Raw genomic sequence first — 17,204 nt, forward strand, 5'->3', positions numbered from 1 at the left:
ATTAATTTAGGTAGTATTGTCATTTTCATTATATTGGTTTGACCTACCTATAAGCAATTAATATATCTCCAATTATTTAAATTTATCTTTGTGTAAAGAGAATTTTGTAGTTGTAATCATATACGTCCTGTGTGTCTTGGCAGTAGGCTTCCAAATATTTTATACATTCGATAGATATTTTAAATGGAATTTTTCTCTCTAACTCTTCCTGGTAGTATACAGAAATGCTTTTTTTAGTTTTAATTTTTTAACCTCCCTAGGGTTTTTCAAGTAAATCACCACTTCATCAACAAAAAATTACAACTGTTTCCTTTTTTGCTTTTGATTATTCTCTCTATTTTTTCTTGCCTTATTGTGTATTGTTATGGCTAGCATTTTAACACTATATCAAATAATAGTGGTAATAATAGATAGCCTTGCATTTAATCCTTGATCTTATTGGATAGGAATCTAGTTTATCCCCATTGCATGTAGACAGTATTTTTCATACTAAGAAAAGATTTATTCCTATGTTTCCTGGTGTCTTTGCAGCTGGGGGGGTGGTAGTGGAGTGAAACAGTCAGGATTAAGTGACTTGCCCAGGGTCACACAGCTGGTAATTTATCTGAGAACAGATCTGAACTAAGGCCCTCCTGACTCCAGGGTCGGTGTTCTATCCACTGTGCCACCTAGCTGCTTCTTCCTAATGTCTTTAACAGGAACATTCAGTGTTGTATCTTGTCAAAAGCCTTTACTATGTATTTCTCCTAATAACTCATTTCATATTTCCTTTAAATATTTAGATCCTATGCTAATCAATGCACATATGTTAAGCAGTATTGTTCTTCACATTAATATGGTCTATTATATTGATAATTTTATGAATACTGAATCAACCCTGCATTACCAATATAAGTCCACTGTAGTCTACTTGCTAATATTTTATTTAAATTTTTTGCATAAATGTTCATTAGAGATATTGGTCTAGTGTTTTTTCTTCTCTGCTTAATTCCCCTGGTTTAGGTCTAAAGACTATGTCATAGAAGGAATTTGCTAGGATCCCTTTTCTTATATTTTTCAAATAGCTTACATAGTAAAAGATAGAATTTTCTTTTTATATCCATCTAGTCCTGATACGTTTGGGGGATTTTCCCCCTTTGGGAGCTCATCTGTGATTTGATCAATTTGGGGAGGGGGTAGATATTAGTTCATTTAAGACCTTTAGTTCTTGTTTTGTAAATCTGATCATTTTATATTTTTGAAAATATCCAATGGTTTCAATTAAGTTTTCAGTTTTATTGGCATTTAATTGAGCAAAGTAGTTTTTAAAACTTTCCTCTATTTCTTCACTTATTGTGAATTCAGCATTTTCATTTTGATACTGGTAAAGATCTATATAAACTGATAGAGCAAAGCAAGCAGATCCCAGAAAACAATATACACAGTAACTATAACAAAGTAAATGGAAAGAACGACACACTGAAAAAGCAAAAATGAATGTAACAAAACTATAAAGATTAACTAGAATAAAGAGATGTGAGAGGATACCCCCAACCCACACCTTCATAGAGGTGGGAGGTCTATAGGTATTATACATTGCACATGTTTTCAGACTTTTTTTAAATATATGAATCAGTTTGCTGGGCTTTTTTCCTCTCTAAGAAATGCTATTTGTTTATCTGGGATGGCTCTCAGAGGGAAGGAGAGATACTTGGGATAACTATGATAATGTTAGAAACAGAAGATATCAATAAAAACTTATTTTTTTAAAAAAAATCACTATTATATAGGATTTTAGCTCCTGATGTCTCATACTAGTATTAATGAAATTAAATCAAAGCATTATATTAAAAACACTTAATGTTATTTATTAGACTTTTTTCACAATTTAACTGAAAATATTTTTTCTCTGTTATTTTTACATTTGTCAAGTCCTTTCATGGTTCTTTGGAAGTTCAAAATTTCCCAATGAAATCGCGTACTCCAGAAGAGCTAGAAGAATTGGAGACAGTTTTACAGTTAAGGAAGACTGAAAAAAACGAATATAAAGTATGGTTTTCAATTTTTTGTGATATATTATACTTTAATTAATTAATTGAACAGAAGAGATGCCTAGTGAATGGGTAGCCTCAAAGTTAGGAAGACCTGGAGTTCAAGGATTGCCTCTCACGTAAACTTGGCTGTGTGATCGATCTGGGGCAAGCTACCTAACTCCTCAGTGATCTAGGCAACTCTCTAAGATGCTAAGCTGCAGAGAAGGGGATACCTTTGTACTAGTAAAGAGTTTCCTTACTTGGGAGGTCTCTATACTAGTAAAATCACAAGTTCAGTCCATATAACAACTAATAACAGCCAACATGTAAATGGTGCTTGATGGTTTGCAAAGCACTTTACATATGGTATCTCATTTGACCTTCACAACAGCCCTGGAAGCCAGGTGTCATTATTTACCCCTGTTTTACAGATGACAACACTGAGGCAGACAAAAATCAAATGACTTGCCCAGTGCCACACAGCTAGTATCCAAGGTAGATTTGAATTAAGGTCTTCTTGATTCCATGTCTAATGCTTTATCTACTGTTCTACCTGGCTGCCATTTCTCTTCTAATGAAGACTATATACTTGTAAAATATTTGTGGCTGTCCTTCACATAAGAAGAGAAATGAGCATGGAACATGGGCCTTTAATTATTTCCCTAGTAGTGCTGAGGGATTCCTTTAGCTATATATAATCCCTTATATCTGGCCAGCGATTATGCATTTTCAAGACAATTGGCCAAGTGTGGAATAAATTTTGTTACTGTTAAACAGTGTGTTTCTCTGGGCAAAACCTATTGGACTATACAAGTTAAAATACATAGCCAATGGTCTCATTAAAACTATTCTCTAGCCACCTACCCTCCTTGGCATTACAAAATATTAAAATCAGACCAGGAAAAGTACCACACTTTCTGATATAATGTAAGTGACTGAGAGAATGTCAAGCACATTCCATGTATAGTTTTCTAAACTAGAGAATGAGATTACTATTTAATATCTACTACTTGACTTAGATCAGTCACCACATGAATTCCTATGTAAAAGACAAACTAACAGGATATATTTTTTCATGTTTAAGTAACAAGACCCACCTTAAAGTATTTACATGGACAAGTTATTCTGCCAACCTAGTTCAAAGATAATATACAATTGAATACAATTTTTTACTGTTATCATTATACAGGTTCAATCTCTTCTGTAAGCGTTTGAAAGTCCAGCTGTCATCTTGAATACCAATGTGGAGAGCAGAATTTAAAACCTTGAAATGATTTTTGAAATAATTATGTTGTTGCCAGGTTGCCTTTTAGGAATATAATTAAAACTTAATAATGACTTAATAATGAATGTGCTATGTTTTTCCATATAAAGCTACGGAAAGAAATTGTAGAATTTCAATCCACATCTTTGAGTAAAAAGGATCCTGAAGAGGAAGAGGAGGATGAAGAGGAAGAAGAGGAAAAAGAAAAAAAAGAGAGCAACTTACCCAATTACTTACTTGGCAGCTTAAGTTCTGAGCTTGGTGCAGACACAAGTATGTTATACAGCCAGTTAGAGCTTCATACCAGAGAAGAGAAAATCAACCAGATTATATTACTAAAGGTGAACTATTTTTATCTTTCAGATAAGTAAAGCTCTCTTGTAAAGTGCTTTCTTAAGACACAGACTAGATTATGATACAAATCAAATTACATCCTTTTATGTGTTCATAAATGTTGACACAACTTTTAGCTTCCTTCCCCCTCCCCAACCATCTTTCCCTCTATTGAGGGTACCTCCCTCCTCTATGGTACTCTACTGAGATGCATAAGAACATATTATATTAGGGAAGAAAGGAATTAGTATTTGTATAGTGCTAGGCACTATACAAATATTTTACAAATATATTTTTAAAAATATATTTTACAAATAGGCACTTTACAAATATTCTCATTTGATCTTCATAAGAACCCTGTGAGGCAATACTACTATTATCCCCATTGTTACAGTTGAGGAAACTGAGGGAAACAAAAATTAAGTGAATTGACCAGGGTCATACAGCTCATTAGTGTCTTAAGGCCAGATTTGTACTCTGGTCTTCCTGACTCCAGGCTCAGGGCTATATCCACTGTACCACCTAGCTCCCTCTTAATAGTATCATAAATAATGTTTAAAAGTCCTGAGATGACATCATTACATCTTTGACCTAAATTCCTTTTCCCCAAAGGACTATTTCAATTTTAATATTAGACAGAAAGACAAACAGGACTCTAATGGTAAAAGAAAAAAATCTTTTTCCATACCAATATAAAGTGTTTTTGTCATTTTCCCCCAAATCACAAAATATAATATAACAAAAATACTGTATCTAATTCAGATTCAACTTACTGATTTTTGGTTGAAGGAAACTTTCAATTAAAAGCCAATCCTAAAGAGAAAAGTTTAGTATTACAGTTATCAATCTGAGGAATCACAGAAGGAACTTGAGCAGGAGAATATATTTGAATCTTTGGATTCCAAAGCTGGAAATTACCCTGTAGATCATCCAGTCCAAATTTCTAATTTTATAGATGAGGAAACTGAAGTCCAGAGAATGAAGTGACTTGTTCAAGGTCATGGCTAATAATAGAACAGAAATCTTCTAACTCTTGGAGAGTGCCTTTTCTATAATATTATACTTAAAGCATTATTTTAGGAAGACTAAATTTGTGATTTGCAGGATGGATTTAGAATAGGGATAGAGGGAAGAATTGTTAAGACTATGAGATGATACTGCCATTAAAGAAGTAACCTAGAACAAATATGATATTTCAGGACATTATTTACAACATCAAAACTGAATTTAATAAAGACTTTGACATTGTGTATCGACAAAAAGAGTTGGAAATAACACGTATAAATGAAAGAAATACAAATATTCAAGGAATTATTACAGAACTCGATCTTGGGGAACAGATATGGCAACCAGTATTTGAAGACTGTGAGAAACCAGACAGGATTCTAGTTGTAGAAGACCATGAGGTACAGCCTTGCCTTTCCTCCTTTCTTTCTTCCTTCCTTCCTTCCTTTCTTTCTTGTGGGCCAGTGAGGGTTAAGTGGTTAAGTGACTTGCCCAAGGTCACATAGCTAGTACATGTCAAGTGTCTGAGGCTGGATTTGAACTCAGGTCCTCCTGAATGCAGGACTGTTGCTTTATGCACTGTGCCACCTAGCTGCCCCCTTGCCTTACTTTCTAAGAATGCTTTCCTACTTGCTTTTTGTACTTGTACTTATTTCCTTGGATTGATTGCTGACAGAGGGGAGAGAGAGAGAGAGAGAAAGAGAGAGAGAGAGAGAGAGAGAGAGAGAGAGAGAGAGAGAGAGAGAGAGATTTACCTTTAGATAATTTTAGATAATGTCTTACAATTTACAAAGCATTTTCCTCACAATAATTTTATGTAGCAATTTCAAGTACTCTATTCATTTTAAATAGGAAATGAAACTCAGAGAAGGTAAGTGTCTTGCCCTCAACCATTTATTTCAGTTATCCAGGGGCTTAGGAACTAATGGTTGTTGTCCTTCATTCCCGAAAAGGATTAAAATGACATCAGTATGTTAGAGTCAAGTTGCAGTGTGTCCAACTGGCTGATCAGACTAATATGAGCTTGCAATAGTCTACTGCAGGTTGGGCATAAATAGTCCATGTGAACATTTGGGAAAGATTCTCTAAATTTGTGCATCACAGAAACAAATAGGTGGCAGGATCAGTTAAATGAGAATGTGCCCTACAGGTTATTTATATAGGTTTATAGGAAATGGGTGGAGGGTTTACAGCCTTACACTTTCTGTCACCAGATGATTTAGAATTGCCTTAATTCAAGATTACATAAAAGCACTAAGATGAATGAAATGAGTAAGAGGATTCCTTGTGACATTCTGTCACCAGATAATTGAAGGCTACTTCAGTAGCAGAGTTGGGTCTTGAACCTATCTTCTGATTGGGTTGTGTTCATTTCGTTGTGCCATGCTGGTTCTCATTAACTGAAATTAAAATACTATGACCATATTTCTTTAGAAAATGCAAAGTATTATATCATGCTCAGAAAAATCTACTTTTTCATAGGAATGGGGACTAGACCTGTGATTTCATTGGTATAGGGAACTCCTGTATCACTCTGGGTTTCCATTCTATTTGGGAATTTCCCATATAAGGAAACTTCCTTTACTAATGCATGTGTAGCATCTTCTATGACACTTAGAGTCTTGAGAACTGCCTCCCAGTAAACTGAGGCTCATCTGGGTACAAGGACAATATTTGTCAGTGGCAGGAATTTTTCCAGGCTGCAAGATTGGCTCTACCCACTTTATACCATGCTGTCTCATACTTGCTGCTATTAAATTAAATTAATTCAATTCTAGCACCAAAACATATGTTTTGTAAGTGAATTCATTTCTGAGCTTAACTCTTCCCTATAAGTTCAGAAGGATACCTAAAACATACCTTCTGAAGGGTAAAGAGGAGAAAAGTTCTTTTACAGTCTCACTTCCATTTATTCACCTTTGTAGTTGGCCACAAAGACATGAAATAACCAAAGGAACACTTATTTGGACTCAGAAGACCTCAGTTCTAATCCTGACTCTGTTACACTATTGGGAAATTCATCCAACTTTAGACAGAAAGAGTGATACCAAAAGAAGATTAGGTGATCATGGAATAGTTTATTTGTCATATCTATGGATAAGGAAAGAATTTATGACCAAATAAGAGATAGATCATTTTTATTACATTAAATTAAAAAGGGGTTGTACAACAAAACCAATGCAGCCAAAGAAAGCAGAAAACTGGGGGGAGGGGGATTTATAGCAAGTTTCTCTGATAAAGGCCTCATTTCTCAACTACTTAGAGAAACAAATTAAATTTATAAGAATACAAATAATTTCCCAGTTAATAAATGGTCAAAGGAAATTTTCAGATGAAGGAATAAAAGCTATCAATAGTCATATGAAAAAGTGCTCTAAATCACTATAGATTAGAGAAATGCAGATTTTAAAACTCTGAAGTACCACCTCACACTTATCCAATAAGCTAATATTACAGAAAAGGAAAATTACAAATGTTAGAGGGAATGTGGGAAAATTAGGATACTAATGAACTGCTGGTGTAGTTGGGAACTGATCCAACCATTCTGGAGAGAAATTTGGAACCATCCCCAAAGGGCTATAAAATGGTGCATAGCTTTTCACCCATCAATACCACTAACTGGTCTGTGACCTGTCTAAAAAGACTGATTTCACATTAGGCCATGCTTTCATGACAGGTTGTTAAGATATATATGAGCTGGAGTGATGCTACCTTGTATCATAGATAGGTACATAGATAGATATGTAGATATAGCATTGAATCAAGAATTATCCTCCTTTTACTTGTTTCTTCTACCTGTAGTTATTCCAGGAAAATCCCTAAATATAGTCATGTGTAAGTTTCTGCAAATGTGTAAATCAGGGTCTGTAGCTTCTATACAAGAACTCAAGGTAGCAAATGCAAATTAGGTATGTTACAGCCTTTATTTCGACCCCAAAGAAAATAGGAAAGAAGCAAAGGACTTACAGAATCCCATAAACAGATACAGAAACATATAAAGCACTCACATTACTAATTAGCTCCCCTTAGAAGGTATCCGAACTAGGGGTTACTATTCAGATAACCCTTTGACATTCTGATGGATCTTTATCCGTCCCACAAATTAAACCAATTTTGTTTGAATTTTTTGAGAACTACAGACAAAAATGAAATTGAAGCTTTTGCCTTTCAGATTAAAGTTGAAAGAATCCTTACCCCATGGGAAAAAGAACAAGCAGCATTAGCTGAAGCCCTTGAACGGGAAAGACGTCTTTTAAGTCAGGTATTATGTTAAAAACCAGATCTAGATATATATTTACATAAATATATTTGTTCTTACACTTATTCATTGTATTTTTATATTATATTATAGAAACATGGTTCCTTTGCAATCCATGAGAAATATTTAGGAAAGTGTCTAATTACACCCCCTCCCCAACACACACACACACACATCCTTTGCCATCACCATCATTATCATTATAGGTACATTTTCCTGACCTGGTTTCTTTCTGACAACCTTTTGGATCTATGGTCTTGGGTGATGCTGATAGAGCCTGAACAATTTATATTCTAGCCACCATTTCCTCTAATTTTGGGTTCTTTTTCCAGCGAGATGATGCAAGACGTCGAGCTTTGATGGACATGATGGGTGGAGTTCTAGAAGTCAAGAAAGAAGATATTTTGAGGATGGTAATGGTTTTGTCTAACACTGGAAAGTGGAATAGGAAGGATGAAAGAGAGAAAAATATGAAATTTACCATTTTCCTAAATAAGCCTGAGTTTTAGGAAATTCTTCAAAAGCAAACATTCCTTGGTAGAGACTTCATTTCTCAAATATATAGGGAAGTGAGCCAAATTTATAAGAATATGAGTCATTCCCAATTGATAGTCAAAGAATATAAACATAAGTTTTCAGAAGAATACATCAAAATTATCAATAGTCATGTGAAAAAAATATCTAAATCACTATTGGTTAGAGAAATGTACAAGTTAAAACACTCATACCTATCAGATTGGCTAACATGGCAGAAAAGGAAAATGACAAATGTTAGAGGGTATATGGAAAAATAGGGACATGTTTACTGTTGATGGACTTGTGAACTGATCCAACCATTCTAGAGAACAATTTGAAACTATGCCCAAAGGGCTATTAAACTGTGCATACCATTTGATCCAGAAATATCAGTATCATCAGGTCAGTATCTCAAGGAGATCAAAGAAAGGAGGAAAGGATATATATGTACAAAAATATTTATAGAATATCTTTTTGGGTGGCAAAGAACTGGAAACTGAAGGGATGCCCATTAACTGGGAAATGGCTGAACAAGTTGTGGTATATGATTGTGATGGAATACTATTGTATTGTAAGAAATAATGAAGAGATGGTTTCAGAAAAACTTGGGAATACCTATATGAATTGATGTAAAGTGAAGTGAGCAGAAGCAGGAGATCATTGTACACAATAAAAGCAATCTTGTAATGAAGACCAACTGTGAAAGACTTAGCTACTCCAATCGATACAATGATCCAAGACAATTTTAAAGGACTCATGATAAAAAATGCTAACCATCTCCAGAAAGGGAACTAATGAACTCTGAGTGCAAATTGAAGTATAATTTTTAAACTTCATTTTCCTTGCCTTTTTTGTAATATGGCTATATGGAAATATGTTTTGCATGATTTCACATATATAATTAATAGCATATTGCTTGTGTTCTCAATGGGTGGGAGAGGGGCTGAAGGAAGGGAGAGAATTTGGAACTCAAAATTTTTAAAAAATTAATGTAAAAATAAATAAATTGGGGGGAAAGAATAAATTACTTAAAAAAAGAAAACAAACTTAGCAACTTCAACCATGTTCACTAAACACAAAGGAATATAAAACTTCAGCACTGATTTTCAAACTAATAGAAAAAATGTTTTAACAAAAAGAGGTGTATGTGTTTTAGCAGCATTGAGGGAAGTTGTACTACTAATTTTCCAGTGGTGCTCCTGAAAATTCCCTTTGAAACTTGACTAAGTTCTGGGCCATTTTGACTGCCTCCCCCAGCAATAGTTAGAGATTGTTGTCACCAATTTTTTCTTACTGCTTTACTGATATTATCACTGTACCATGTTTAGTGGATTATGTGCTTCACCTCTCTGTCTTCAGGTAATTCCACAGCCTGCCTGTATGGCTAAACCTGATGCTTTATGGACTGAAGAAGAAAAGAAAATAATCAAAGAGTATGAGAAAAAAGTCAAAGATTTAAATGAGGAAAGAGAGAAGTATAAAAAGGTCAGGAGGAAGAAGAATAAATTAAAAATTAATTTTTCTTTTTTTAACAGCTTTGCAAATTGCAAATTCTTTTTACTTTGGTGTTACTTCTAGAAATAATTAAGTAACTTTCCATTTTCAAAGGGAAAAACAAAATATCTTCTATTAGAAAAATTATTAAACTTAGCAACTTAGATTATTCACAACAAATTAACCCAAACTTTATAGCAAAAACTAGAAAATCAAATAATGCTTATTTCATTGTATCTACTACTTTGTCAGAACGTATGAGCTAGAGAGAATGACAAAACATTTAAATATGAAACAACTAGAGAATCATTACAAAGTATCTTATGAATCAATGTAGGATATATATGTATATTCATGTATAACTTTTTCATAAAATCCAAAAATTTATAAAAACTAGCTCATTAAATAAGATCAAATGACTTTTTGGCCTTTGTTTCCCCTGCACTTAGCATATAATAGACACCTAATAAACACTTGTTGATAACCTTAAAATATAATAATGGATGCGAGCACTTTGCAAACTATAAAGCTATAAAACTTGCTATATTATTTCTCTGAGAAAAAATATCAGACACTCCAGGGCCAAAGGCTATCCTTAGTGACGCTCACTTGTAATGAATCCCTATGGCAGTTCAGTCAACATTGTCCATTTGAAAGACTGAGCTGAAATTGACTATGACAGGCTCTTATTATTATCTTGTGACAAGTAAATCCATAAAAGTTAACTTTACTAATATCTTTATTTTAGTCACTGGATGCTGAATTAAGGAAGCTTCAAAACTCTATTCAAGAAACAACACAAACTTTTGATGATCATTTAAGAAGACTCTTTAAAAGTAAAGTGAAATGTGAGATGGTTATCAATCAGGTAAAATAAAAGCTTGTGATTGTAAGCCTCAAGCCAAGGATAGGGAACCTTGACCTTATGCATATAGTTAGGGTGCAATGACAATTCCTTTCACCCAGATTTCTAAGCTAGAGAAATGAGCAATAATTTAATTTTTTTTAAAATCTAAGTGCCTACTATCTACATAACACTGTGCTAGATGCTAAAGAGATAAAGGCATGAATAAAACTGTCTTTGCTCTTAAAGAACTTATACTGGCATAATTCAATATGTACATGAATAAGTAAATACTAAGAAATCTGAGAAAAAGACAGAGCAGGGGTTTACCACTGTGAAGCATGTAGCATCACATAGGATTGAAGAAACTATGGTGGCAGGGTTAGGAGCTATCGCATGTATTGGCATAACATAATTATTAATCGCTCTAAGATCCTGTACAAAACAATAAACAGGTTTACCATCTGGCCCAGGCTTGGGTTTTTTAACTTGCAAAATGGGAGTATTACATGGAGAATGATGGCATGGAAGAATAATATCCTGGCTTTTCAGAGCCTCAGTTATAGGGGTGATTCCATCTATAGCTTCTTTAGACGATGGATTCCTGAGAGTGAAGTTTTTATACTATGATTTTTCATGGCCTCCCTGGAGCTGGCCAAATTGCATATTGGGTCAGGGCAAAATATTATTTGTGGGGTTTTGTTAGCAGGTAGAAAAGCAAGCTGGTGGTAGACAAAATATTATTTGGGTAACACAGCTGTACCAACCTTCAAAAATGTTATTGTCAGCATTTTTTCAAGAGTATGTTCTATAAGCTTACAGTCTCCTTTTAAAGTGAAACTATGATGGGGATCTCAAAACCACCAGACCTAGTCTTATAACAATATCAGAAGCTGAAGAGAAGTCAAATATGATGGGAACTTGAATTAATGCCATAGGATTTAGCAGTTTAACAATCACTGGTAACATTAGAAAGAACAGTTTCAGTCAAGTGGTAAGGTAAAGAAGACAGATTTTTAATAGTTTGAGAAGTGATAGAGTGGAGGAAATGAGAACAGACAACGTTTTAGGAGTCTGTCTATGAAAAGAAATATAGTTTGAGGGAATGACAGGGAAAAGTGAAAGACTGAAATGAACTAGCATTTTTTAGGCAGCAAACGATATCAAGGGAAAAGGCGGCAGAGTATATAGAGCACTGACCTGAGTTCAATTCCAGCCTCTGACACTTTGACCAAGGGCAAGTCACTTATCCTCTTTTGTTACCCATTTTTCTGTCTGTAGGGCTGTTGTGAGGATTAAATGAGCTATTACATACTTGCTAGTTTTTATTTGTAGCTACTATCAATAGAAAAATTAGCCTTGACAAAGAGAAAGACAACCTCCACTCAGTGACTGGAATAAAAGGGGAACTCGTGGAGAATGATGCAAAGGAGATTAAGTATGAATAGGGTATAAAATAAAATGTCAAGGCAGATGATCCTAATATTCTCTGTAAAGTGGGAAACAAAGTCCTCCATTGAGAAATGGGATTAGGGTGGCAGAGGCTGCTGAGAAGAGATAAGAAGTTCGAAACATGTAAAGTAGCATGCATGATATATTCTGTTAAGAAAAAGAAGAAGAGAAAAAAAGGGATGGCTTTGGAGCAAGGAAAGCCCAGTTGAGATTAGTTAACATAAATTTGTGGTGAATTGAGTTGACACAGTTTTTTGACCTTCTCCAACAGTATTCCACAGCACAGCAACTGATGGAGGTAAACCAGGGTTAAAAATTGGCAAGACATGTACAATATTAGGACAAAGAAGTAAAGGATTTGAGGGTGAGGAGTACTATTATGGTTCAACTAATCATCTATATGGTCAAAATGGGGAAGTAAGGAAAGTGAGATGGATTGAGCAGAAAGGGATGAAGAGACTGCTAGTCACAGGGAGGATAAAGGGTCTCTTAGGAGGAAGTAGGAGAGATAGGAGGACAGATTTTAACTAAAGAAAGGAATATCAGAAGTCAGGATCCTAGAGGAGGCACAGTTATGGATGATGATGAAATTTAAAGTATGTTTCCACCCCGTGAATACATCTAAAGTGGCATGATGTAGAAGCTTTGAATGGATAATAAGGTCTGGAGGAGTATAGGCTCCAAGGAGTATAATAACCTTGAACTAGGACTTGAAAACTGGATAGGATTTAGATGCTTGAAAATGAGAGCAGGAAAGTATTTTCCAAGCACTTCTTTCCTCTTCTTTTCATGATCTTTCCCTCTGTTTCTCCTTCCTCACATCCACCCTGCAACTACTCTTAATATAGTAATAAATTCTATATATTATACTGAACATAGTTTTATTGTTCAGTTCCCTTTTTAAAACTACTACAACGTCTTTGTACCCAGTAGTATCCATTAACAATAAATAGCATTTTAATATTATGTGGTCCTTGGTTTATTTTATCTGAGGGTTAAATGGTTTCCTCAAGTAGCAGTATTAATCTGTTTTCCATTGTTGATGTTTCCACAGGAGGAATTAAAAATAGCCAACCTTACTTACTCTTTACTGCTAGATGAAGAACTACGAACAAGAGAATTAGAACTGAATGGCTTCCTTGAAAGAAAACAAAAAGAAAAAGTAATCATAATAGTCTTTTTCTTACTGAAATGCCACCATGATCCATAATCACTTAAATGTTCCAAATCTTTTATTCAATGCCTCTTTCCCCATATGCCAGAGTCCAGTATCTCATCTCAAATCAGTTAACATCTCTGGGCCTCATGTTTCTCATCTATAAAATAAAGGGATTGGGTCTATAATAGTATCTTCAAGCTCTAAGTTCTATGAACCTATAATCCAGAACCTTTAGACTTTGCTCTGTACTATATGACAACATCCATCTGTGTACTAATATAGTGTTCTCCACAGTTCTGTTTGCAATCACCATGTTTGCAATCACTATTAACCAAATGAGCCACAAAATGACTTTATGCCCAGTAGTCTGATATAATATGGCATGATACATAATGTGATCTAACGCAGAAATGAAAAGTCTTGTAAACAGTTTACATCTGAAAGCTATGTGTACTATAAGCATGATTGTGTTAATAACTGATAATGACCTAAGGTATTGTTCTTTCTATTTACCACAGATTTCTTAATGCCCCTGACAAGTGTAAATTCTAAGATCCAGGCCTAAACAAGGGCCTTTTCAAACACAATGCCTTCAGGCAAAATAATAATTTTCCAGAATTTTGGCCCTCCTTAAATAATACGGAGACACTGAGCTAGTCCTGTCCATGGTGCTACATGGCCCTTGTTCTAATAGAGCAGTTCTTCACCAGCAGACGAGACATTTTGTCTATTCATAGCACTAGCACCCTCAGGTTTTCCTAAACATGTAAATAAGGGCAGGAATTTAGGTAGACTGTCTTACTCATTGGAATAGGAAAGCTTTTGCAGTTTCTCTGAATTAACATTAGGTTTGAAAATGAACTTATATGTGATGCATTTGGGACTCTAGATTTCTGGTTTCATTGAACTATTTAGACAACTATTAGAATATTTATTTCAGAAAATTATTTTTGGTTTATTCTACCTCATCAGTATCCAAAAGTGAAAAGTATATGCTCTATTAACACATTTAGAAAACTTCTTGTTGTTTTTACTGTTCCCAAATATTTGTCTTCAAAGTATCTCTTTTTCTGTTCTACTAATCCTGATTTTATTATAGAAATTCGCTACAGATGAAATCTACAAGGCTCGTGAAGAACTTGATACATACAGAGACTATTATGATGGCTTCCTTGTAGATGACAAAGTAAGAGTCATCTATTCCTGACTATTTGTGTGTGTGTGCGTGTAGTATAGTGTATAAAACCAATTATCTCTGAACGTCTAAAGTTGGGAAGGACTGAAAGGAGTAGAAATTCCTCACAGTTTTTCTTTTTTGGCAAGTTTTACATTGATTCTTAAGTATAGATACATCTTTATGCCACCATGTGGAAAAAAAATATATCGTGAATGGAATTTTGGGAAATTGCTGCCCTTGTATTGGCCTCAGGTCCCTCCTCTTTAAAATAAAGGTGTTAGACCAGATCGGTGGTTCCCAACTTTTTTGTTCTACAAACCCTTTTAAACAAAAATGTGTTGTGAACCCAAGGAGTAATTTAGTACACTACCCATTATATTCTGCAATTATTTACTACTTAAGGATCCGTTAAAGTATTTTGAGTGCAAATCCCATGGACCATTATCACAAACCACCTGTAAACCACTACATTAGGTGATCACAAAAAGTCCTTTAAGGTCTAGAGTTTTATAATTCTATCAAGCAACATTTTAATGCACTGGGAAGTTCATCAATTAACAGAAACTTTAGTGAGTTCTTTTGCAATATGAATTAAAACTCCCACACATTTAGCCTCTAATATATTTCTTATATTGTTTTTTCTCAGAATGGGACCCAATAGAATTTTGAAGCAGAGATGTCAGCAAACAAAAGGTTTCAAAATCAAGTTTATAGTCCTAATGATGGCAATATTTTTCTTACAGATTCTGGAACGGGGATTTAAAAAAGAATTTGCTGAGCTTCATAGTCATCTGACTGACACACTCTACAAAATATACAAACGCCGACCAAGGTTGATTTCACTTTTATTTGGACAATATCTTTTTGTTAATATCAGTCAGTCAATAAGCATTTGTTAAACACCTACTATGTACCAAGCACTGTGCTAAGCACTGGAAATACAAAAAGAAACAAAAGACAGTCCTTGACCTCAAGGAGGGGAAGACAAGGACAACAAAAACAAATATATAACAGGCATATTCAAGCTACATACAGGATAAACAGTAAATAATTAAAATAAGTCACTAGAATTAAGAGGGATTGGGAAAGGCTTCCACTTGAGGGAAGCCAGAGAAAGCTCTAGGCAGAGGTGAGGAAGTGTGGGCGACAAATCAGAGAAAATGCCCAGAGCAAGCAATGAAGTGTCTTGTTCATGGAACAGCAAGGAGGCCAATATCATTGGATCAAAAAGTACAGAGGGGAGTAAAGTGTAAGAAAATTGGAAAGGTGGGAGGAGGGTAGTAATATTATAAAGAACCTGGAATGCCAATAGAAGGTTTTGTATTTGATCATAAATGTAATAGGGAGTCACTAGAGTTGGCTCCAGGAGGAGGTGACATGGTCAAGCCTGCACTTTAGGAAAATCACTTTGATAGCTGAATAGAAGATGGACTGGAGTGATGAGAGACTTGTAGCAGGCAGACCCACCAGCAGCCTAATGTAGTAGTACAAAAGTAAAGTTATGAGAGCCCACACCAGGAAGGGGGTGGCAGTGTCGGAAGAGAGAACAGAGCATGTTCAAGAGATATTGCGAAGGTCAAATCAACAGGCCTTAGCAACAGATTAGATATGGACGATGAAAAATAGTGAGGAGTCAAGGATGATACCTATATTTTAAGTCTAGGGAATTGAAACAAGGTTTTTAGCTAAGAGGGGTTTGGGGGAGCATGGGAGGTTTGAGAAGCAATAAAAAGGTTTGGAAGAGTTGCTATGTGGTGTGGAATAGTCAGTGGATAAGGGAGGTACAGAAGGAATGTCTAGCAACACTTGAGGGTCCAATTAAAGTTGTGTAACACAAATTTGTAATGGACCCAGTCAGAATGGTTGCATAACTTTCTCCATCTTTGTTCAGCAGTTCAGCAGTCCATGTGTAAAAACAAAGGCAGCAGAGTGTGGAAGTGACCCAAAGCTGAATGAAGCTTAGCAGGGTGCAATGAACAATATGATAAAAGAGCCAGGGATTCAAGAAAAGAGAACAATGTGGAGTTGAACTGGTTCATGAAGAGGTTAAGATAGGGAAAAGATGAGAGAGTGGCTTTTGTATAGGTGATACCCTGGAAGAAAAATGAAGGGTCAAGGAATTGCTGGTGATGGTATGGATGAAAAGTAGGTATGGTAAGGGAAAGGAGAGGTGGAAAGTCATTAGATTATGATAAGATAAAGGGATTTCATGATTCCTGAACATGGAGTGGTAGATCTGCAGGTGATGGCAAGATCAAGGAAAGATAATGTTTCTTAATTACTTTTTATTTCTAAAAAAGGAAATTTCAGGATTTCTTTTACCAATATTAAAAAAAACATTAGTGCAACATCCTGTAGCCAAAATACTAATACAAATACCATTTTGGTCAATAGACTAAGCATATAAGGGAACTTGATAGCATTACACATAGCAATTTAAGATTAGGGCAGAGAGGTGGCACAGTGGATGGAGTGCTAGGCCTGTAGCCAAGAAGACCTGAATTCAAATCCAGCCTCACATACTTACTAGCTCTGTGACATTAGGCAAGTCACTTAATTTCTGTTTGTCTCTGTTTCCTTATCTGCAAGATAGGGATAATAATAGCACCTACATTCCAGCCTTGTTGTGAGGATTCAATGAGATAATAATTGTAAAACTCTTAGCACTGTGCCTGGCACACAGTAAGCA

The 17,204-nt window shown here is 35.0% G+C and overlaps 1 protein-coding gene across 1 annotated transcript in view; it reads left to right on the forward strand.

Annotated features, from left to right (window-relative positions):
* The window catches only part of LOC122743174 (cilia- and flagella-associated protein 43-like), a 123,637-nt gene that overhangs the window by 81,514 nt on the left and 24,919 nt on the right, over nt 1-17,204 (forward strand). Inside the window, 10 exon segments of the mRNA XM_043987939.1 lie at nt 1,912-2,028; nt 3,387-3,617; nt 4,809-5,015; nt 7,787-7,876; nt 8,206-8,286; nt 9,749-9,874; nt 10,632-10,751; nt 13,234-13,341; nt 14,438-14,524; nt 15,259-15,347. Of these exon segments, the coding sequence (XP_043843874.1) occupies nt 1,912-2,028; nt 3,387-3,617; nt 4,809-5,015; nt 7,787-7,876; nt 8,206-8,286; nt 9,749-9,874; nt 10,632-10,751; nt 13,234-13,341; nt 14,438-14,524; nt 15,259-15,347 (1,256 nt within the window).

This window comes from Dromiciops gliroides, chromosome 2 (genome assembly GCF_019393635.1).
Source record: "Dromiciops gliroides isolate mDroGli1 chromosome 2, mDroGli1.pri, whole genome shotgun sequence".
Taxonomy (NCBI): Eukaryota; Metazoa; Chordata; class Mammalia; order Microbiotheria; family Microbiotheriidae; genus Dromiciops; species Dromiciops gliroides.